The sequence below is a fragment of the Diospyros lotus genome, chromosome 12, assembly GCF_014633365.1.
Source record: "Diospyros lotus cultivar Yz01 chromosome 12, ASM1463336v1, whole genome shotgun sequence".
In the NCBI taxonomy this organism is placed as follows: Eukaryota; Viridiplantae; Streptophyta; class Magnoliopsida; order Ericales; family Ebenaceae; genus Diospyros; species Diospyros lotus.
In genome coordinates, this window is record NC_068349.1 from 10,730,597 (window position 1) to 10,753,701 (window position 23,105).

At 35.7% G+C, this 23,105-nt stretch overlaps 2 protein-coding genes across 2 annotated transcripts; one reads left to right on the forward strand and one right to left on the reverse strand.

Moving 5' to 3' along the window:
• Positions 1-7,306: 7,306 nt before the first annotated feature.
• Positions 7,307-12,526, forward strand: LOC127787209 (GTP-binding protein YPTM2). The gene is made up of 8 exons (XM_052315138.1): positions 7,307-7,494; positions 8,659-8,731; positions 10,531-10,578; positions 10,671-10,718; positions 11,007-11,078; positions 11,169-11,324; positions 11,405-11,508; positions 12,173-12,526. Exons 1-8 carry the CDS (start codon positions 7,481-7,483, stop codon positions 12,267-12,269), a joined length of 612 nt encoding a protein of 203 aa, XP_052171098.1. The 5' UTR covers positions 7,307-7,480; the 3' UTR covers positions 12,270-12,526.
• Positions 12,527-14,975: 2,449 nt separating this feature from the next.
• On the reverse strand, positions 14,976-19,811 carry LOC127787199 (RGG repeats nuclear RNA binding protein A-like). The gene is made up of 7 exons (XM_052315125.1): positions 19,391-19,811; positions 17,571-17,883; positions 17,381-17,446; positions 17,114-17,246; positions 15,955-16,113; positions 15,809-15,865; positions 14,976-15,505 (listed from the first exon to the last, which is right to left on the reverse strand). Exons 1-7 carry the CDS (start codon positions 19,575-19,577, stop codon positions 15,329-15,331), a joined length of 1,092 nt encoding a protein of 363 aa, XP_052171085.1. The 5' UTR covers positions 19,578-19,811; the 3' UTR covers positions 14,976-15,328.
• Positions 19,812-23,105: the final 3,294 nt, after the last annotated feature.

Sequence of the window (23,105 nt, forward strand, 5' to 3'; positions counted from 1 at the left end):
CCGAGCTTCAATCGATCTTCAATTGCTATGAAAAATCCTCTAAAACCTCCAAAAATGATCCCTGATGCCTCAAGACCAAAAGTCCCTTAACAAATCCCTTAAAAACATCCAAAAACATAGTCGATTTGCTTGATAAATTTTGGCCAAAACTTTGCCCATTTTATAGCCAAAATCAGGCCACCATTCGACCAATCACCGACCAAGGATTGGCCTACAAGAAACCTCACGCCGTACACAACCTCCCCCAGGTCTCCCTCGGTCATCCCATCACCGGAAACAGCCTCCATGTGGTGTGGAGGGCGGCGGCCGAAATCCTCCCTTGCGTTCGCACCATTATTTTTCATTTATTACACTTTGGCCCCCAATTTTCTTCAAATAACACTTTTTCCCTTTTCACAACACCCCTGATAATTCCAAATATACCACTAAGTCCCTCAAGTTTAGTACTTCTCATTTCCCCCTCGAAACTTCTGAAAAATTATCCATTTGACCTCCCTCAGGCAAAATTCGAAAATTGCACTTAGGCCCGGCTAGTCGATTTGACCTTAAATCTATTCGTTTTAACCCGGAATTGCTTAAGGCTGTTTTACACATAAAATATTGGTCCTTGACATGCTCTGTTGACTTTTCAGATGTCTCCTACGTCGATTCGATTTTCTTTGCCCGGTCGACAACTGTACCGAAAACTGTTCTCGATCCAATTTCTTTTATCACTAAAAATCATAATTCGTATCACTCGTCAATACTATACCATTTTCCTTGGCTATCTAGGGTCCGGGGTACTTCCTCCGGTTGATTCAGTCATCTAAGGCTGCGTTAGTGTGTCCTACAGCTTTATTCTTTCGATAATTCCGGTTATACCATTCATCAAATACCATTTATATCCTTAATAATTTCTTGGGTATTACAAAAATGATATGATCTCGATGAGCATTCTGAGATAAGATTTATGGTAATAAAAGAAATTGGAATTGAGTCAATTTTTGGTACAGCTAAAATACAGCTGTTATTTAGGCTGCAATATCGAATTATCGTAGGGGACTTTTGGGAAGTTAATGAAAACCTGAGGGAGCTCCAATTTTTCATAATGAGCAACCCTTCAGTAGTTTCGAGATGAAATAATAGTCCAGTGAGGACATTGGGGCAAAATCATCATTATCGAGTAATTTTGAAGTTATTAATTTTGCATTTTCAGTATTGTAATGCAACTTAATTTGGTGTTTAATGATGTAATTGAAATTAGGAAATTGGCCAAGTGAAATAGAGATGAAAAGTGAGATTTAAATATATAATTTTCTTATTATAGAATATATAATTATATATATAAGTACGTAAGTGTGGGGGCGTGAGGCCATGCCTCTGCAAATTCATTCCATGCCCTGCAACTTAGAGCCATGCGTTGCAAGATATGGGGTGGATTGTCATGCAATAGGTGATGGCCATGGCAGGTTTGGGGCGCTAGGTTGGCTATAAATAGGATGAGGAATTGAGAATGAGGGAAAGCAAATGGGAAGATGGAGAGTGAGGAAGCAGCGAGATGTAGAGAGTTTGAGAGAGAGCTTGGCCGAGAAGAAATAGCAGTAGTGGAGGCAGGCTGGGCAGAAGTGGTGGAGATCGAGAGAGTGAGATGGAGGGCCGATTGTGGGTGGCGGCTGGGCGGTAATGGCCGCAAGCAACCAGCACGCAACAGTCGCAATTGACGGCCATGGCAACGACCGGAAGCGGCCACAATTGAAGCTGGACGTGCGGAGCAGGGGCAGCAACCGCTACGGTGGTCACACGGGCAGTGGCGCATGGCCTCGTTGGCTACGGAGGTGGGCAAGTGGCTGCGATGCTGGTGCGCAGTGGCTGTGCGCAGGGTGCCGGTGAAGGAGAAGAAGAAGAAGGAAGAAGGAGGAAGAAGAAAAGAAGAAAGAGAAAAAGAAATAAAGAAGAAAGAAAATGAGAAATGGTGGCATGATTGTTTGTGCGTAGGGAGCAGGGAAAAAGAAGGAGGAAGAAGAAGAAGAAGGAAGGAAAAAGAAAAAAGAAGAGAAAGAAAAAGAAAAGAAAAAAAAAAGAAAAGGAAGAAAATGGAGATGGAGAAAAAATAGAGGAAATATGGAAAAATTATAGGAAAATGGGAAATAGAGATTTATTAATATTGCGGAGATTTTGGCGAGAAAAATGATTCGAGCACGAGTTTTGAGGTCGGGCATGAAAATCGAGGCTGTGCACGCATACCGAGGAAGCCTGAGAAGCTAAGTAATTAAGGATGCTTTGAGGTTTAAAGTTGAAGTGACTTGTGTAAATTTTGAGGTTGGCACCCAAATTGAGGCAATGCGCTTATTTTGAGGCAAAGCGCGAATATCAAGGTAGCTCGATAAGCTTGAGAACGTAAGTGGTACTTCCCAACTGGGTTTAGTTTTATGGAAAATGCTTGGTTTGTAAGTGGTTCAACCTAAAACCCAATTTTAAGTAAATGATTTTATTATGTTGTCATGCATTGATGTGAATATATCATGTAGATTGCATTTACATGTATTGATGATGAAATGTGCATATGTTTATGATGATATTATTAATCGTGCATCGCATGTTGGGTTTGAGATATGGATTGGCACCGCTGCTCTACCAATGGTGCATTCATACACCTCGGCCTGGTAAGGAGGCTGTAAAAATGGGGAGCAGGAGTTGGGTACAGTTGACTCAAACCGAAATGATATGGAAATGACATTTTGCATTTTGTATTCATGCATGAAATATGTTTACTGTATTCTTACTTAGATGATTCATCATCTAACTTGGACTTTGCCCATGGAATATTCAAATGTTCCAGATGAAGATTGTAGCAGATACGAGGATGAATGAGGCATGAAATGACACTTAACAGAGTGCATGCTAAATGAAATGTATATTATGTAGCCCATGTATATAAGTTCTGCTACTTTGAAATCTGAACGTTTTAAGGAATGATGATGTATAACCTTATGGTTGATGAGGATGTAAGAACTGATTTATGATTAATGTTAAGATATTAGGTTCGATTCTTGCTTCCGCATTCGATGTGTATAATAATTCTCTTTTGAGAAAATATTTGAAATTTTTGTGATAGATATGAGGAATAATATAGTTTAGCATTAGTTTGAAAGAAAAAATTTATTATTCCAGAATTGTCCAAATTTTTAACGCACCAAAAAAACGGGGCGTTACATCTCAGGCTACTCCCTCATATGACTAAAGCTATTGCCACTCCATGGAGAAGATCTATAAAACCTACCATTTATTTTCTAATTTATATATGAGAAAGAAAATATAGGATAAAAATTTTCTTGAACTATATTCTAGGTTATATTTATTTCCTATATTCGAACATGGGACTAGGTTTTAAAGCAAAGGCATAAATGAGAAATTATGTGGTTTCCCTAGTTAGTCGCTCAATTGTACGACTCATGTGAGAAACTAGAAGATCCATAAATCAACATTGTGTAGAAATACTATCTCCAAAGAACATCACTTGAACCCTCAAGAAATCTCAAGAAGCCAGTCGTTCTCAACTACATTGCTATTATGATACACTTTTGTTGCCTAATTGTCTCACGGATCAAATCTTCATTTTTTCATACCATCCATAAGCCATTGGAATTACTTAATGACCTATGAGATATCCGAATTTCATTTTATTTCATGAAGATATGTCCATCCTGAGTTAGGCTCAAAGTTAGCTTATCTAATTGAGCGAACACACCTCATAGCTGTTATTAAAATGGTCATATTTATTTCTACAAAATTTAAATGACAGAGAGACAATTTTTTTTAAAAACTAGACTTCTTTTTACATAATGTGAAATTTTCTTAGAATTTTTCATGCTATAACTCACCAAAACACACTAATGTACTACAACATTTTGTCTTAGATTATTTAGACAAGGTTTACGAGAAAATTCATAACTAGTTGTAAAAAAATCATTTTATCATGAATCTTGTGTTGAAAGTTGCATGAGACATTCTAGTTTCTAATAAAATATAATAAAATGCATAATCAACTTTTTGTCACCCCCCTTTTAAGTCCCAAATAGTAACATTACATCATAGTTTAATATTAAATACATTAAACTACAAATGATAGTCTTCTAATGAGCTTCGGTACTCGAAATACCCTCGCAAAGCATCTGAAAATAATGGAGATGCAACCATGAGTTTCACAAGCTCAATAAATGTAAACACACAAATCATAAAATGCAACACCTAATCATATTCTCTACATTCTCAAGGTCTTTGTGACCAATAATGTCGGATTTCCAAATATGATAACATTTAAGCTTGGGTATTCTCATCTTGAAGTCTTACACATTGATCTCTTATTGATGGTGACCTTTATCTTAGGTATTCTGATCTCAAGATCCACATCAATCTCTATTGACAATGGCCCCTAAGCTCAATCATTCTCATCTCAAGATCTCAACACATAGCCTCATCATGCCTGTATAACATTTATACAAAAATAAAGAGGTGATAATGCACCCAATAAGCAAACCAACAATATATCATGCCAATGAATGCTGCATACATTATGAAAACTAGGATAGAAGACTTACAAAGATGCGCTTTGGACTTAGTTAATGTCAAATTAGTGAGCTTCCTATCTTTAAAACAACAGTAGTAACCCAACAAAAGAGTTGGACTATCTCTTAGCTAATCATGATAGCTAACAAAACATAATAGAGTTAGTGTCATTACCTTTGTGAGGGGTGATCCAACTCCAAACAAAGACCTCTTAAGAATGTACCCTCAAGCTTATCCTCTCCAAACAAAGACCTCTAAGCTTGTTCTCTCCAAACTTACTCTTTCTTTGTTTGTACTTACACTTAACAAAATGAGAAAATAGAAGGATCATCTTCTATTTATATTACACTCTTAATTTTGACATTTTTTCCTTGAAATTAAAAAAAAAAAAAAAAAAGTGACTTAGGCAGAAGTGGACCCAAGTGGTTCCCTTAACTATCTAGCTGCTTACTGGCCGAAGACGAGTAACATGCTTGGCCCAGGCAACTAAGCATGCTAGCCATAGCTAGGCACGTGTTTGGCCATTGACCATATTCTAATTTTTGTTTTTTTACTAGTGCATATATATATATAGCTATATCTTTGTCTTCTTTTTTTCTTTTTCACATATCAATAATTGAATACATTTTTTTATTACTGCTTTGACCAATAATTTCACCATCTCTTAATTCTAATTTAACTTTACTCTTAACCAACTCAAATAAAATTAGATCTTTGCAATCTAAAAAAAAAATTGCCACTCATATCATATGCCATCTTTCGAGTCACTTTTACTTGGTCTAAACTTAACTTTAAGAATTTACTAGTTTCAAGCTACTTTATTTTTCCTCTAAAATAAATATTTTTTTTCAATTTATTCCTTTGTTGTTAAGATACAAGACTTGGGGAAAATCGAGGGCACTAGGCCAATTCCTCTCGAGGGGCAGCTTGCAATTTGGAAGTCCATAAATAAACAGTAGATGCAAATTTTCTTTTTATTTATTTATTTATTTTAGATTATACCTCATTACTGGCGTCCTCAGCCACCCCACTCCTAAAACTACACTGAAGAGATAAATCGAGGGATGTGTGCTCAAGTGATCAAGATGGTAGACCTAAGCACTACTAATATCATTTCTAAGATCCTCCTCTAGAACGAAACATTCTGCTTCTCCCAGAAATCAAACCCACACTAAAAATCTCCAGACAAGCTTTTCAACCTACCCCTTTACTTGTACTTGGTCTTAGCCTCTTCTATGATAATCAAAAGAAATCGTTTTTGTGTATAAGACTAACTTGGTTGTACTTAATTTTAATTGGATTGAATTTATCAGCTGAATTTTTTTTAGTCAATTATGATAGATTAGTTTTTTGGTTCATAAAACCCTTCAACCAATGACAGCCTATGAGGCTTACACAAAAGCCAATTCTTATGGGTTAAATTGCTTTTATTTCAAAGAAAATATATTTGCATCAAGTTTGCTAGATAAATTAATTCTGAAAAAGTTTTTAAAATATTTAAAACACTCAAATTTAGAAAGAAAAAAAAAAAACTTATTATTGGAAAACTATTTTAAAAGTTGGACGATTCTAAAATGTTGTGTGTAAAAAAGGACCCAACTTTTTTTTATTTAATTTTATGTCTAAAATCTTTATAAGAATAAAAAATAGAATATAGTTCTTATGAACATAAATATTAAAAATATTTTTTTTTTCACTTTTTCGATTCATCCAAACATTATATAAGATATATATTTCTTCCAAGCACCAACTGCTTTAAATTTTTGGCTTATCATATTTCTACAAAAAATTATGTTTAAAATATGTAAAAAAATGAAACATTATCCTACGGTGATTATGAGTGGGGTTACTTTAAATTTTATATAAATTTAAAATTAAGTTAAACTATCAAACCCACAAACGAACGCGAAATTTTAACATAAAAAACTCAAATAAAAAAATTATGAAAAAAACTTAGATAAAAAAAGTTACGGACAGAAAAAATAAAATATCACTAAGATAATATTAGTACTACAAAAGTGAGATTGCTATCACTAAAATATCACCAAGATGATATTAGTACAATAATTATGATATAATTATAATAATTGTAGGTTATTAAACACTTATTTGTAAATATACTATTCATTTATAGATATATACAAAAAAATGTTTAAACAAATTTATATTCTAATAAGAAGATAAGTTACGAAGAAAATAGATCTTCAATTGTAGATGTATTCCAATTACAGTTAAATTTATCATCTTAATCACAGTGTAATTTAAATTTTAAATTATAATTATAACAATAAACTATACCTAGATGTTTAATGATTGAATCTCTAAGATTTAATTTTACAAATATTTGTTATAAAATTAGCACATTTTCTTTAATCCAATAAGGGAATAGTTGTAAAGAAGTAAATTATATGTACACAAAATAATAAAAATTAAGCCATACTAAAAATGAGCCGATCCTATCGACAGCGTCAGGGATTGGTTTGATTAGATTTCTATTTAGTGTTCTAATTAATTATATTTAATTAAAAAAGTAATATGTAATTAATTAATGATTAAAATATTTACAAGCATAGAAATAGGAAAATGACTTGTATGAGAATAAATGTCGTCATGGCTCTTAAAGTCATTCATGACGAGCAGAAGCAAAGCCCACTTCGGTATAATAAGGAAGGGAATTGCAGGACACGCGGCCAGCCGTCCTCCAATTTGTCACGTCATCCCCCGACCTTCTCAATCCTCTGCCTCTTTAAACAATTCAAAGTCCTCTCCTGTTCTCCCAATCTCTCTCTCTCTCTCTCTCTCTCTCTCTCTCTCTCAATTTTTCGTCTCTCTTCCTTGCGGAGACGATCAAACTTCCGGATATTCTCGCCGGAACACGTAAATCACCGGCATACTCGCCGTATTGTTAACCGCTTGATCGATCTTAGCACCAGCCATGAACCCAGACTAGTATGTTTCCCTAATCGATTCATTTGGTTTTTGTTTTTTCAGCTTTTATCCTATGATGTGATGTGAAATTTTGATTGATCCATTTCCTAGTCTTTTTGTTTTTTCTTTCGTTTGTTCTGCTTCCGTGTTGACCGCGTAGGATATAATTCGGTTAGATCTGTAAGTATTTGTCGCGAATATGGTTTCAGTATGTTCTTCCGTGGTTTTTGTGTTGTTTTGAAGCTCGTTCGATTTGTGTTGTGCGATCTGTTTGCGTGCGGGCGATACGGATTCAGATCTGTTGACTTGTTTCGGTCAATTCTGGTTTGCCTGGTTGAGAAACCTAGTTCCGTGTTTTTGTGTTTGTTTTTATGATAATATTATTTGAACAGTTCGCATTGCCTTTATGAAATAATGTATTTATTGTAAATTGGAATTTTGTTTAAACTTTGGGTACGAATTGGAAAATCCTTGTATTTTGTTCATTTCCTTTGCTTCTGGGGCTATAAATCTTGTTAGAATTGGTGAAATATCTCGGTTTAATTGGAAATTTGAGTTATAAATTCATGTGAAGCATGCCCATAAAAGATGAATGTATTTGGGCTCTACTGTATTGAGGAAACACGATGAGAACTGTAATATAAATTGGATGATTAGATTTAGGCTGGTGATGGATGTTCATACGCTGAAATTCTTATTCTGAGATAAGTCTGCCGAGAGAAAAGGTTAGAACAAAAATATGGTTTATATGACAATTTTAAATCATCACGCAGCATTATTTTCATCCTATCTTAGCTTTAAAATATTCACCCTTTTCCTGTTCTACTATCAGGTTCTTTGAGAGTGGTTTTCTCTTTATTCCCTCAGCTTTCACCAGTTAACTGTTTTTCCTTTTTTTCCCTTGGCCGGGTAGCTGACTAGTTATTGAAAACTAGTTAGTTTGTATGCATCAGTTAAATGCTCTCTGTACAGTAATTGTTACTGTAAAAAAGTTTTAAATGACTGATTCAACTAAGATAAGCAAGACAAAGTATGCTGCTAGCATAATTGATTACAGTGATATCTCAAATATCAATTATCTTTCATGCAAAAATTTTGTATCCATTTATGCAAGAAATATTTTTCCTCTTATATTTTTCCAAGATTTGATGCAAACATCATTTGCACTTTTTGTTCTATTTGCAGTGATTACCTGTTTAAGCTGTTGCTCATTGGAGACTCAGGTGTTGGCAAATCATGTCTCCTTTTGAGGTTTGCTGTAAGTTCGCAGGCGTAACTTCTCTTTTCAATTGTTTTTCCTTGTTGGTCGAACCTTTTTGGTTGAATTTTAACACTAACAATCACAAGGCTCAATTTCAGGAGTTGGCTACATGAATTATAGACCTCTATCATTTGTCTAGAATTTTTTATATTTGATCCAATGAGTTTTACGCTAATTGTTGGCTATCTAATGCAACCCTCCTATTTATCCGGGTTTGGAACCAGTTATGTATGGTAGGAACACCGTCAAAAGTGTTGAAGGAGATCACTCAACCCACAGGCAGAATTTCTTTTTGGTTGAACCTGAATAGGAAATTGTTGTGTCATTTTCTTATAATGTCAACTTTCTCTCAGTGTGCATCTATTTTGGGGTTTAATTCATGCTCTCTGAACATTATCATAGTAAACAAGTCTTTTATTGTCTTATGCAAAAATTGCTGATTGAGAAAAGAGAATGACCTTGTGGTTCTTAAAATATTTATTCCTCATCTGCTGCGATGAATTATTTTGGGATTACCCTGACCTCCTCTCCATTTTGAGAAATTAGAACCCCCCTCCCCTCAATGTTAAAAAATGTAAAACTGGCATTTCTCTCTCTCTCTCCACCCTCTTGTTGTAGAAAAATGAAAAGAGAGAAGAAAAAGGTGATGGTGGCCATCTACCATGCATCGAACCCCATCTGCTGGAGTTTCACGATTAAACCCCAAGGATTCAGGGGTTCACTTTCTTCACTGTAGTAGCCACTTGCCAGCCACAAGCACTTTTTCTTTTTGGGAAAAAGTCCAATTTGGCCCTTGAACTTTTTGGTTTTCATCAATTTAGACCCTGAACCTGAACATTTTTTTGACTCAAGTTTGCCTGTGTGAACTCTTCAAATGGTTTAATATAGGGGTGAATTTGAGCCAAAAAATTAGCATTTCAGGGGTAAAGTGAACAAAAAATTACCACTTAAAAAGAAAAGCGAACCATTTCGTAAAGTTTAGCGGTGAATTTGAGCCAAAAAAAAGTCCAGGGGCTAAACTATTGAAAAGTTGAGCGGCCAATTTGGCCTTTGGTCCTTTATTTTATCTAGAGAACTAAAAGGGGAGGGCGGAGAGAAGAAAGAGGGGATGGGGGCAACACATTGCTGTCGTTGCTGTTGCCACAGAGGGAGGGAGGGCATTCTTGACATTTTGAAAAAATTAATGGCAATTATCTATCAGCAGAGGGTTATCTGTGCTAGTTTTAAACCTTAGGGCAGGCGATCGTAATTTCTCAAAATAGAGTAGAGGTCCATGGAATTCAGCTTGAGGTCAATGTATTTTACCCAGTTATTTTTGACACTCAACTGAAGGCTAGCAGCATGCAGCAGAACTTGAATTAATCAATTGTATGTGTTTAAGATGTTTTCTTCTGACACTCAACTTGTATTTTTTGTGATATTGTTATATAGGCCTTACAAAAGATGTGATATGAATTATAAGGGACTTATAGAAATCATGGTCATAAATAATGAGTGGAGAGTTAGAATTCATGTAGCCAACCCCACTTAATGGGATTAAGTCTTGTTATGTTGTATTACCATAATTCAGATATTGACTTTTATACAAGTTATGTATATTGGGCAGCACCATTGCCAGTGAAAATTTGCAACATTGCTAATTGTAAATATTTGGGCTTTATGAGAGGTTCATCCTTTGATTTCCTATTGATTTCTGAAGAGTTGTGCTATTTTTAAAAAGTTGTCTGGTTTCTAGATGAATGCTGATTTAGCCAATTGCAAAGTTCATTAACTACTACTATTGTTTCTGTAATCAGGATGATTCATATCTGGAAAGTTACATTAGCACTATTGGAGTTGACTTTGTAAGGAATTCATACCATTTTCTTTGATTTAGGTTTCTTTTTACCTCCATAAATGTGAGAAAGTTGGTTACTTTTGATGTTCTCTTCTGCAGAAAATTCGCACAGTTGAGCAAGATGGGAAAACCATCAAACTCCAGATTGTAAGTTTTAACAATCTCATTAGTCTTTTCATCATGCTGAAATTTGGTAGCAACTTCATTGGTGCTTTATTTCGGAATCTATGTATTTGAGGGTGGAAACTTCATGAAATAGGATGTTAGTGATATGAATTTTAGCTTTTTAAATGGTAAAATGTTGAGATACCATTGTTTGTATGACTTGGCATTTGTCTAAGTTAACTATGATGTTTTGTCATGGTAGTGCCAGCAGTTCTTGCATATTTTCTTGTGCTAACATCTCTTACTTTCTTCTTCTTTTTTTTTTTCCAGTGGGATACTGCTGGACAGGAACGGTTTAGGACCATAACTAGTAGTTACTATCGCGGTGCACATGGCATCATTGTAAGTGTTGAATTTCCTCTTCTGTTTGCATCATTCATCCCCAGGTTTCCTCTTTATCAATGGAGCTTTATTCTTTCCCTTTTTTGGCAGGTGGTTTATGATGTGACAGATCTGGAGAGCTTTAACAATGTCAAACAATGGTTAAATGAAATTGACCGTTACGCTAGTGATAATGTAAACAAGCTCCTAGTTGGAAACAAGTCTGACCTCACAACACAGAAGGCAGTGTCTTATGAGACTGCAAAGGTAAGGCGGATTTACATCTTTCATTGTGCCTGTGAAAACTGTGGGATTTCTGGTGACCAGATCGAATTTATTCTGTTCAGGCATTTGCGGATGAAATCGGAATTCCCTTCATGGAAACAAGTGCCAAAAATGCCACTAATGTTGAGCAGGCTTTCATGGCCATGGCTGCTGCAATCAAGGACAGGTACAATATATAAATATATCCCCTATTCTGCAAGTTTGTTGCGGAAAATTAAACATAGAAGACATTCTGAAAATATTACAGTAACGTACACAGAATGTTCATATAAAAAACATAACTAGAATGACAGCTTCCTCGTTTCTCTTTGTTGATAAGAGGAAAAAAAGAAAACCCATAATGTTTTCCTTCATTTTATAGTATCTTCTCTGCAAAAATTGTGGGAACATACGAGACTAAATTGTATAAATGGATACTGAATTTTACACTAAGGTATAAAAAAAGGGTCACTGATCTTCAATTTAGTATCCAATTCCATAACTATCATCAATTGTCGTTAAGAGAGGTTAGGGGGATGTTGAAGTGGCTAATAACATGGATGGTTAATTAGCACAAATGCTTATTAAAATTTGCAAAAATGTGCAAAAAGATCACTGAAAGTACAAAAATGTCACTTTAACATTTTTGTACTCAAGTACAAAAAGGTTAGCATTTTGTTAGTTTTTTTTTAACAACAATTGATAGTAGTTATGAAATTATAATACTAAATTGAACTTCAGTGATTTTTTTTTTGTATTTTAGTACCAAGTTCAATTATCATTTATGCTATTTAGCTAAACATATGATTTTTGTTTATACTAAACTCATTGGTTGCTTTATGTTCTCACAGGATGGCAAGCCAACCAGCCATGAACAACGCGAGGCCCCCAACAGTTCAGATCCGAGGACAGCCCGTCAACCAGAAGTCTGGTTGCTGCTCTTCTTGAAGGGGGTGCAGGTGTGGATAACGGTAATGATCATATGTGCGCCGTCTCGTGTTGAACTCTGGTTTCGCTTTGATGCTTGGATGTGAAAAAGATCCGTTCCTCATGATTTGTTTGTAATTTCGGTTGCTTTTGCATTTGCCAAAAAGAAACTCCATTCTTTCCCTCCCCCCACCCCTAACACTGTATTTGCTCTCTAAACAGACTTACATTTGTACAAAGTAGGAATATTTGGTGAAAAGTATCATTCTCTTTCTTCACTATTTTTTTCTGATTCATTGGGAGTCCATGTCTGTCTGGACTCTGCAGAACATATTCCATTGGGGCTGGGCACTTTCGGGATCAACTTATGAAAGGCGAATGTGTGAGCAGGCGGGCATATACTTATGCTCGCATTTGGATTTTGCCGTTTTGCGAGGTATCTAAGGGCACCGGTGTGCATTGCGAGGGGCATTTTGAGCGTTTATATCTCACTTTTTTATATCATACATTATTATATCTAAGGGCACCTTTTTCTTGTTATGCATTATTATTATTTTGTATAATATATTTTTTATATTATCTAAAATAACACCTTGGGGGTATCGGTGCTCTTTGGCGCCATGGAACCTGCAAACTAAAATGATTGCGTGACATAAACACCTGCATAATTATGAACATTTTAATATTCTAATCATTCATATGATCACGTAACCCAAACAAAAAAAAATGATTGAAGTACCCTTTTTAGGGTTGAACATGATATTACTTATTTTCAATTATAATGAAATAAAGAATGACTTCACTGCAACCAAGCAGAGCCACGGTTATATAGGGAAGAAAATCAAATCTTGATGTTGGTTCTTCTTCCATCATTTCTTCATCTTGGTTTTCGCTTGAAGTTATGACAAATCATTTGCCTGGACTTCATTCTCATCCTAAAGCTAATTCCATGCCCTGCTAACCAATAATAAAATAAAATCTCCATGCCCTGCTAACCAATAATAATAAAATAAAATCATTTCACCTAGGGGTGAGAAGAAGTTCAGGTAAATTGAACTCATCGAACTGAATTGATTTCGATCGATTCGGTTCAATTTTTCATAGAAATTGGTTCGATTTAATTATATTTTTCTCTAAAAATCAATTATTTGATTCGGTTCAATTATATTTTTTTTCTAAAAATTGATTAGTCGGTTCAGTTCAGTTATTTTGATATAAATAATCAAAGAACTAAATCGAAAATGCCTGTGTTATTACTCGTGACCCCCCTCCCCAAGTCCCCCCTCCTTGTGGCACCTCAAGCAGTCACTCACCTACTTACCTGGAAGGTTGGACTGAGACGGGATGCAATGGAGATCAAGATCAATAGAGAGAGAGACCCTATAGCACAAATCGATCAATTTTGTGCCCATTGGTGTGTCGCCATCGGTAATGGTCGCCTCCACCTTTGATGTCTTTCCCTTTGTCGTCGACAATCAGTCGCCCTTGCCTTTCCCTTCGTTGTCCCCTTCGTCTCCTTTTTCAGATCCACACCAACGACCCACATCGACGATTGTCCCAACCCACACCGTTCATTCACTTCCTTGTTTCTTCATTTCCTTGTGTTCAGACGATCTACCCGCAACAATGGCGACTGACCATCGACAGAGGTTAGTATCAACAGTTAGGTTAGAGTGTTGTAAGATTTTTTAATTTTTTTGACTTTCAGTTAGATTAGTTTCTTGATGTATTTCTTTATTTGCATTATGAATTTTTCATTTGTATTTCCTTCGTTTGCACAAATGAATTTATATTCTCGTATGTATTTTCTTCAATTCTTCCTCATTGTAAATGATTTTGCATTTTTCAGTATCAATTGATATTATTCCTCTGTTTCTGCATCAACTTTTGTATTAATTTATGATTTTACACAATTGATTATCGAATATTAGTTCGGTTAACTCGATTTAGATTTTTAATTGAAATTAGTCAGTAAATTCAATTTGATTATTACATACGGTTGGTTCAGTTCAGTTCAATTAATATTTTTTGATCAGTTTAATTTAGTTATAATAGATTACACATCCTTAATTTCACCAGTAAATTTTTTAATCCTCGAATAACTCAGATGAAGTGCAATGCAATGCAATCCAAACTCTTAAAGCACGCCAAAGTTATTCCAGACGAGAAATCAAAGGAGAGAAGGCACATGACCGCAAAAATGTTCGAATGTTTGAATAAAAAGCAAACAAAACCACAAAAATGTTAGGAAAGAGTTGCTTTAACAGGTCACCTATTCCCACTACAATTCTTTGTCACAGGTTAATGACTAGTTGCATTACCGTATTTCAACTATAAATCCTGTAATTTTTTAATAGAACAACTTAATATAGAAGGAACCAAGAGGGATACATAAAGTAATGCTAGTGTCAGCTAAATGATTCCACTACTTGAATAAACAAGTCTAATAGGCACTCACTTGAAAGAATGCTAGTGTCACTAATAGTACCACTTGAATGAATGGCACGTACTCGCTAATAACCAACCAATTAAGATACCAATAAAAGTTCAGTCTGACCAATTACTTCAAATAATTAATTTTTACCCTTTATTCGTTTATTGTTTAGCCACGAACTAAGACCAAAAACAAACACTAATTTAAGCTGCACAGCCACCAAAATTTTTAGTGAATCAATTCCCACACTTCCCTTTCAAGCCAAGAAAATAACCTATAAAACAAAAATAGAGTTGAAAAAACAAGGAAATTCAGGACTATTCTTAAACCACGGTACAAATAAAAATGGCCAAACTACAGAACCCGACTTGAATGGAAAACCAGAACTGTTCTCAATGACTCTGAAATCAAAACTGATGCAATAACATAATCCAGGAAAATGAAAAGGGGTACCTAAAGCCCTAAATATAAAGAGAGGGTATCCATGCAAGTCAAGACATAAAATTTACACTCTACGGGCTTGAAAAGAGTTTTAAGATAATTTCAATACAGGAAAAACGCATTATTCCTGTCTGACATCCAGCACTTGAAGAATCACAAAGGACGGCCAACACCAAATAGATTCATTAAGGTAATAAATAATCCCTCACTTTCCGCCCAAGGACGGGAACTGCCCAACATCATCAATGGATGGAGCTGCCACATTGTTTGCCATATTGCTCCCGGTGAATCCTCCTCTAGGACCCCGGCCACGGCCTCGGCCTCGACCTCCAAAATACCTTTCCCCCTCAGGAGGCTTCAGAAACTCGTTGATGCTGACAGACTGCACCAAACAAAAACAAAAGTATAAATGTTTAATCATAAAGCTGAAGCCAAATGGTAGAAAACAGTTCTATGTTCCAGAAACCATGACATGACAAAAGTAAAATAGACAGGGGAAGGGTTGGGCGGGCGGATCTAAAATTGAGCTCAAATTTTGATGCCACTTTATGTTAAGGCACTCACCTTAAACGTTACAAGAAGCAAAAGTATTATCAACAGGAAACGATTCAGCAAAAAACAAAAAAAGAAAGAAGAAAAATCAACGGGGAAAGTAGCAGAACATCTGCTAAGAAAACAAAAATACCTTTCTGGCCCTCTCTTCTCTTTCAGCAGCCTCCTTCCGTTTATCCTTATCAGAACCCTGACAAATAATCAAAAGCAGTAAAATCAGTAATTAGGATGAAGCATAACAGACCTGTTGATAGAAACTACAAGTCCCACTGGTTTCACCAATTTCAGAAAGATGTCTTCATCACTCTTCTTGCTTGAAAGTAGTTGCATTGATTCAAATTCTTTGTCGACAGTGACCTTCCTTTCCTCAGTCTTCAGTGCAAGCAATGCTTTCCTCTTCTCCTCAAGCACCTTCTCATACTCTTCAAGAGTCATCTCCTATTTATAAAAAGAAAAAGAAAGCACAATTAACTAAGTTATTAATCTAGAAGCTGCAAACCAATTTAAATAGAAGTTATATTACTTGGGCAGCATGTTTAATCTTCTTGTTCTCACAAAACTTAATTGTGCAATACATCATGGCCTGAGAGATCCACTCCATTGAAATTCAATAGTGACACTTTTGTCAACCAAATATCACGTTGGGGATTATTTAAAGGTTCAAGTATGAACCTACACTAAATTAGGCATGTTAAAATGCATTTCACACAAGAAGATGGGTGCTCAGTAGTCACTGGATCATGGCAAGAAGCAAATGTAAATCAAATTCAGGATCCTATATCAAATATGTTGAATGAAGTACAATCAAAGACAAATATGCAACATTAACCCCCATGACATCAGCTTCAAATACGCCCCAAAGCAACTGAAAATCAAAGCAAAGAAAGTATTGAAAAGTTTTACAGGAAAACACTGGTGAAAGACTTGTTAATTCAAGTTCACAAACGCTTATCATGCCAGAAAGCTTGACCAGAATTACAGGTTCATCCACAAAAAGTTGGTATTATATACATCCATGAACCAGTTGACATTGGCTGCCCTGATTCAGACCCCTCGTCGGTTACCAGGCTCCTAACCCAAACCTAATGCTACAAGACATGAGCCAACAACTTGAGAGTAAGTAGAAAAGTCCATATAGTTATAGGCAACCAAAAATACAACTTCAGGGCAATTTACTTCTAAAAAAAACCTTACTGCAATTCATCCTGCTGGAAAAACTTTAAATTTCCATTCAGGGAAACATGTGCTTCCTTTGGTTTAAATGGATATTGAGGATGACACAGGGAAGATAGTTTGGAGTCCTATCAGAACAAGCACAAATGAGGCTAAGAATATAAAAGTTCATTTCTTCCTACATTGGCTGAGCAACAAAATGCCACTTCATAAATGAAAGAGTGAACATGACAAGGTATCCAATTTCTTAGAGCATGATACTCACTTTATCCTCTGGCTCCTTCTCTTCAGTTTCATTTACAGGATTCTCCTTGTTGGCATCTCCAGCATCTTCCTGACCCAGTTGCTTCTCAGCATCCACATTCTTCTCATTTTCATTGGAAGGCACTTCAGACTCGCTAAATTGTGCAAACAGACCAACAGGTATTTTATAAAGGAGGACAAATGAAGCATCTTATTCAAAAGAGAATATCATAATGCAATATATCACTACTGTTAACTGCTTAAATTAAAAAAGAACAGAAGTACGCACGGAACAATTTCATCAGTAGGAGTTCCCCAATTCCCCCGACCAGCACCATCACGTTTGATTTCATTCCTGCACAGCACAAACAATACCGAGAAGGAAGATATGATAAAGTAGATATGACAAATGGTGTTAAAATAATTGAGAACTTAGAGAAAACTAAACCAAACACTGTTTTCCTAGTTGAGAAACTAACCCATGACCAGTGCCACTGCGGCGTTCAAACATCCTCCGAGGGCGTTCACCTTCAGCAACTTCCCCGTTGCTAAAATCACCACGGCGGCCACCACGAAAACCACCACGAGATCCAGAGTATCCTCGTCTTTCAGAAACTCTCCCTGCATCACCATCTTCTGCAGGTTTGTAACCTCCAGAGAAACCATTGTTGCTCCCAAAGTTATTTTCATTATTGGTTGAATCTCTGTTATATCCACCTCCACCACGTCCTCGCCCAAATCCACGACCTCCACCACGTCCCCCTCGAGAATTTTCATTTCTCGCCTCTCTAACTGCTCCATAAAGTAAAAATCAAAATCAAAAGTCAAACCAACATAAAAATAAACATATTATGTTTCCCAAGTCTATTTTATTCCATTTTCAAGGCAATAAAGAAAACACTAAATTCCTCTGAACAAACAATAATTCAAGACCGGGTGTGTAAAAAGGATCAATTTAAATATCTCGAATTAATTGCTCAAACATATTGAAAATTATTGAAGATGTAAAGCACATAATCGAGGCAAAATGGTAGGAGTGGAGAAATGCATCCAACATTTAAGTGATTAAAAATACTCTTTAGAGCTGAAAAAAAAACAAGTTTTATCAATTGGATACAATACTATCTATGTTGTATAACTTAGAATGCTTAAATATCAATACATAAAGATTATGAACATAGCTGAGATGAACATGTCACAATGGATGTACAACACAAGAAAAACAGAATTAAAAAAGAAATTACTTGTAAATAGCATAGCTGCAGTTATTGAAGATAAGATACATAAGACACAATTAAGATGATATGAACACATGGAAAAAAAACCAATAAACACAAGGCTAGTAGATAGAAACACATTTTATAGCAGACAAGGAAGAAAGAAACAAACAAAAAGCAGTTTGGTGGTAAATTGCACTCGGACATAGGATACCACACCCATATAAAAAACCTCATCTAGCAGATTAGGGCTTTTATTATCGTCCAGTCATCTATCTAACTTATATTCCAAGAATAACAAATAGCACACTTCACACCCTTTATTTAATAATCAAAATATTTATAAACCCTAACACTAAACATTAAATCTCATTAAAATTATCTTCATTATCTTATGGTTTAAGAAGCATTGAATGAAATCGTAAAAACCTTTCTACCTTGGAGAAGATACACTATATTTAATAATCAAACTGCAAAACACGAGAATAAAGGCACAGAAAGCCTAACAAACAGCAGAAATGCAGATCTCGTAAAATAATCCAGCAAATAGGAAAAGCAGAACGGAACAAAAACGTGTACATCCAACGAAACAGGAATTACGTGCCAAACCAACTCAAATCCATATAGAAACCAATCAGTAAGGGTAAGAAAGAAGCCTCACGAGTCACGACAACAATCCCACACTACAGAAAAGATAAACAAGAATTGAATAGACTGAAAAAAAATATTACGTATGAAACCTTATACTACAGGCATCTAATTCTCACATGAATATACCTTCTTCTCATTTCAAATGTTCGGGAATCTCAAGCAGAAGGAATTCATAAATGTGTTCCGAACAAAAATTTTGAAAAGCAAAAGCCCTATCATTATCTCCTCTAATTTCTCGGCAATCTCGGAACAAAACTACTCATTTCAGAATATATAAATCAAAACCTCCCACCACAATACTTTTCATTTCAACTCCAAAATTTTCGAGAAGCAAACAAAGATGCATGTACGGAAATAACAGGACAATCTATTTAAGTAGTCTGGTCACAAGTTAATTGACTACAACTGAACAATACAAAGTTAGGGTTTACCTGCTTGAGATGGAGGCAAAGGCTTGGACGGAAGCTTCGCCGGCTTGGCGGTCAGAGCCGCGGGCTTAGCGGGAGTGGAAGCAGTTTTCGACGCCGGAACGGGCTTCAGTTGCTGAGCAGCAATGAGCTGGCTCGGGTCGTCGTTGTCATCGTCGCCGAGTAGATCAAACGGGTTTGTCGTCGCCATTTTCTATCTGTATGTGTACGTATAGAGTGATAGAAGCGCGAAGCAGTAAGGAGTTCCAGTAGCGACCGCAGAACCCTAGTTGCCGTGCAGCCCCATTGATGAGATCCTGCTATAAGAGCGACTTCGATAGGGAGAGAAATATAGAAAGCGGAGAAAGAGACAGAGTGGAATGGAGTAGAGAGACGAGGCGCAGGATGTGAAAACCCTAGCCGGAGCGGCAGAGAAGACTGAGTTTGGGGTGTAAGGCCATCTTATAAACCCTACCGGGAACATTCTAGTGCGCCCAGGTTCACCACATTGATCACTAAGTTTTTTATATTGACCGTCCGATGGAAGCTCTAATGTTGTGATTCACGCTTTATGTTATTGTCGGCGAAAGGATGGGAAGAATGATAAAAAACACTAGGGTTCTATCCTTAATTTCCTAAAAAAATATTTCTGTTGGAATCTTTTTGGGTAAATTGACCACCGTGGATGTCTTCAACTGTAGTTAATTAATTTAAATATATCTTTCTTAATTTTAAAATTGACTTTATAACCCTTTTAAAATTAATTACGACACCCACATCTCTTTGAAATTTGATTATTTAATTTAAATATTTTTTAAATTTTAAAATTGACCCAACTAATTCATAAACTTTTCAAAATTAGTCTAGATATCTCTTTATTACTAATAATATTAAGTAAGTTGTTGATACTCTCTTTATTTTAAAAAAAGTTTAAGAATTAATTTGGTGAAAAATAAAAATTCAGAGTTTGTTTTTAAAAAAAATAAAAATTTAAGGGGTATTTATCTAAAAGACCCAAAGTTCATGGAGTGAAACATACAATTTACTTTAGCCTATTAATAACACAGAGGCGTGGTGGTTAAATTTAAAAAAATTCAAGAATTAATTAAGTCAATTTTAAAATTTAAAAAATATTTAAAACCCAAAAATAATACGACTAATTTATCACTTTTTGTTTGTAGAAGGATAATTTGAATCCTAACAATTATATTAATCAATTAATTATAATAAATTTGTGTTTTATTTTATTTGAATCCTAACACTTATATTTGGAGTTCGATATTTGGTTTCTAATCCACCACAAATCTCACATTTTAATTTTTGGTTAGATGAGACTCATTGAACACTGCCCATCACATAATTAAATATGAGAATCAAACAATCTTTCATGAAATGCATCCTCACATTTTAGTTATTGAATATACCTAATTGAACTGATGAACCCTTAAATCTAATATTCTTTTGCATATGAGAAGATTTTTAGAGCTTCTATCTTAACGGTCTCATTGTTAACCATTCATCTCATCATACATCTCATGCATATAATAACATGCACAACATGCATATAATATAAACAATAAGAAAACTAGAATGAGCATGGGTCTGAGCACAGAATAAACTTGAGCCTCCGAGGTTTAAACTATGTTTTACATCACATTAAATTTGATATAACAAATTGTTTGGTTTCATCACTTCTTACTTGAGAATCCATCAACACCTTGATGTCTTCATCATCAACTCCTTAATGCTGTCTTCATTTACAATATTTGTAAAATAAAGATTAAAAGAAGCTACTCGAAGCTTATGCCTTAGTATATAACCGAATGAATAAATTGTTACATATTGACTAAATTAATACGAAGATCCTGTAACATTCATTCATTCATATCAACCCCATGTTCATCTTGAACATACATTCATTTCGCTGCTTCAAAATATTTTTGGAAAACATTCAACCATGCATATGTCAAAAATTGCAACTAACATTCATACACACATATTTAACATCCACGTGTCATTGTCAAATGTGAAAACTACACAACTAACAACATCTAGGCATGTAGAGTATGCTGTATTGGCTTTACAGTTAGTGGGAGTTGACTACATACTTAGAAGAGTCGACTAGCACTAACTTGCATGCAAAGTCTACTGTGTGCTATCGGGAGTCAACTCCCTGCATGTGGCAGTCGACTCTCATGTACGCACAGTAAAAAATTAATAAACCTGCAGCCATTAAATGCCTATCATATCACAAAATTTGACACATTCAATCACGTATATATATTAAATACCAAGTTGAGGCTCTGATATCACTGGTGTAACGTATGGTGGTGTAGGCAAAATTAAAAAATTATGTATATCATACATACACAATGGAAGCTATAAATACACACACCATACACATCTTGGATATTTAAGCAATACTTTATTTCATCTCATAAAATACAATAAATGATATATGTGAAACCCAATGTCAAGATGAGTACAAAAACTATTTCTATACTGAGACCGAATCCTCTTCACTGTGTGGAGGGCTTAGTTTGTCCGCATCTAGCATGTAATTCAGTACCGCTTCATACATCTCTTCTCGTGCTAGCTTAACGATTTTGATTCACTGGTACCTGTGTGTCTATCCACATGTGACACTCATGCTCTATTAATTTATAGAAGTAGAAATAGAATAATAGAGGAAGCATAAGGCAAAAGATACCCTCTATAAATTTCCAAATTAACATCTCTAATTGCTTTGCCTGGCCACCCCACCCTCTCCCAATTAATTGTCGTGTGGACTGCATTAAGGAGGGTTGCCAATCGCAAGCCAGTCGATTGCTTACAGTGATGCAGTTGACTCTTAGTGCTCCGACACGTTTACTATTAACATATTGTCGTAATTAACACTTAACGACATATCCAAGACACAATGGGTGCATAGTGTCAATACTAGATGCAACACTATTTGGTGTGTGACTTTCTAAGTTTACTATCTTCTAACAAACAGATAACACCAAAACTTGTTTGACACTGGCTAACACTCCTTGACCCATCACAAGAATCTCTCCATATCCCGGTGATGATCTAAGAGTTCTTGGGAAGTGCCTAATAGTGGTCTAGGACAATATAGAAGAAAATGAGGTTTAATTTCAAGTGAGTCTATTACAGTTGATGATTACTATGTGCTATAATCCTCCCGTCACCTAATGTCCCAACTAAGTAAGAGTTAGGGAATGATAAACTCACAAACTCAGTAACTATGTGTCAGATTTGATCAATGTGACTAGATGACATATCAGGAAATACCAATTGGACTCCACCAGGAACCTTCAGGACTGAACGCTTACCATTGTGCCAAAAGCTATAACTGTTAGCAGAGGTGCAACTCTTTATCCCTATCCACGGTTTGCAACCCCATCCCTAGGTCTCAACTGTTAGCAGATGCGCAACTCTTTATCCTTATCCACACTATGGGTTTACAACCCTATTCCTAGGTCTTAACAGGTAGTCTCACGGAGCTGCTGGGGCTATGGCTATGGACCAACAATCCCCCCCAGTGTATCGAAAGAGACTCGAACCTACAACTTGCTCTGATACCAATTGGACCCCACTAGGAACCTTTAGGACTGAGCTTTTACCATTGTGCCAAAAGCTACAACTAGTATCAGAGCAGGTTGCAAGTTCGAGTCTCATCTGGTACACTGGGGGGGATTGTTGGTCCATAGCCATAGCCTTAGCGGCTTCGTGA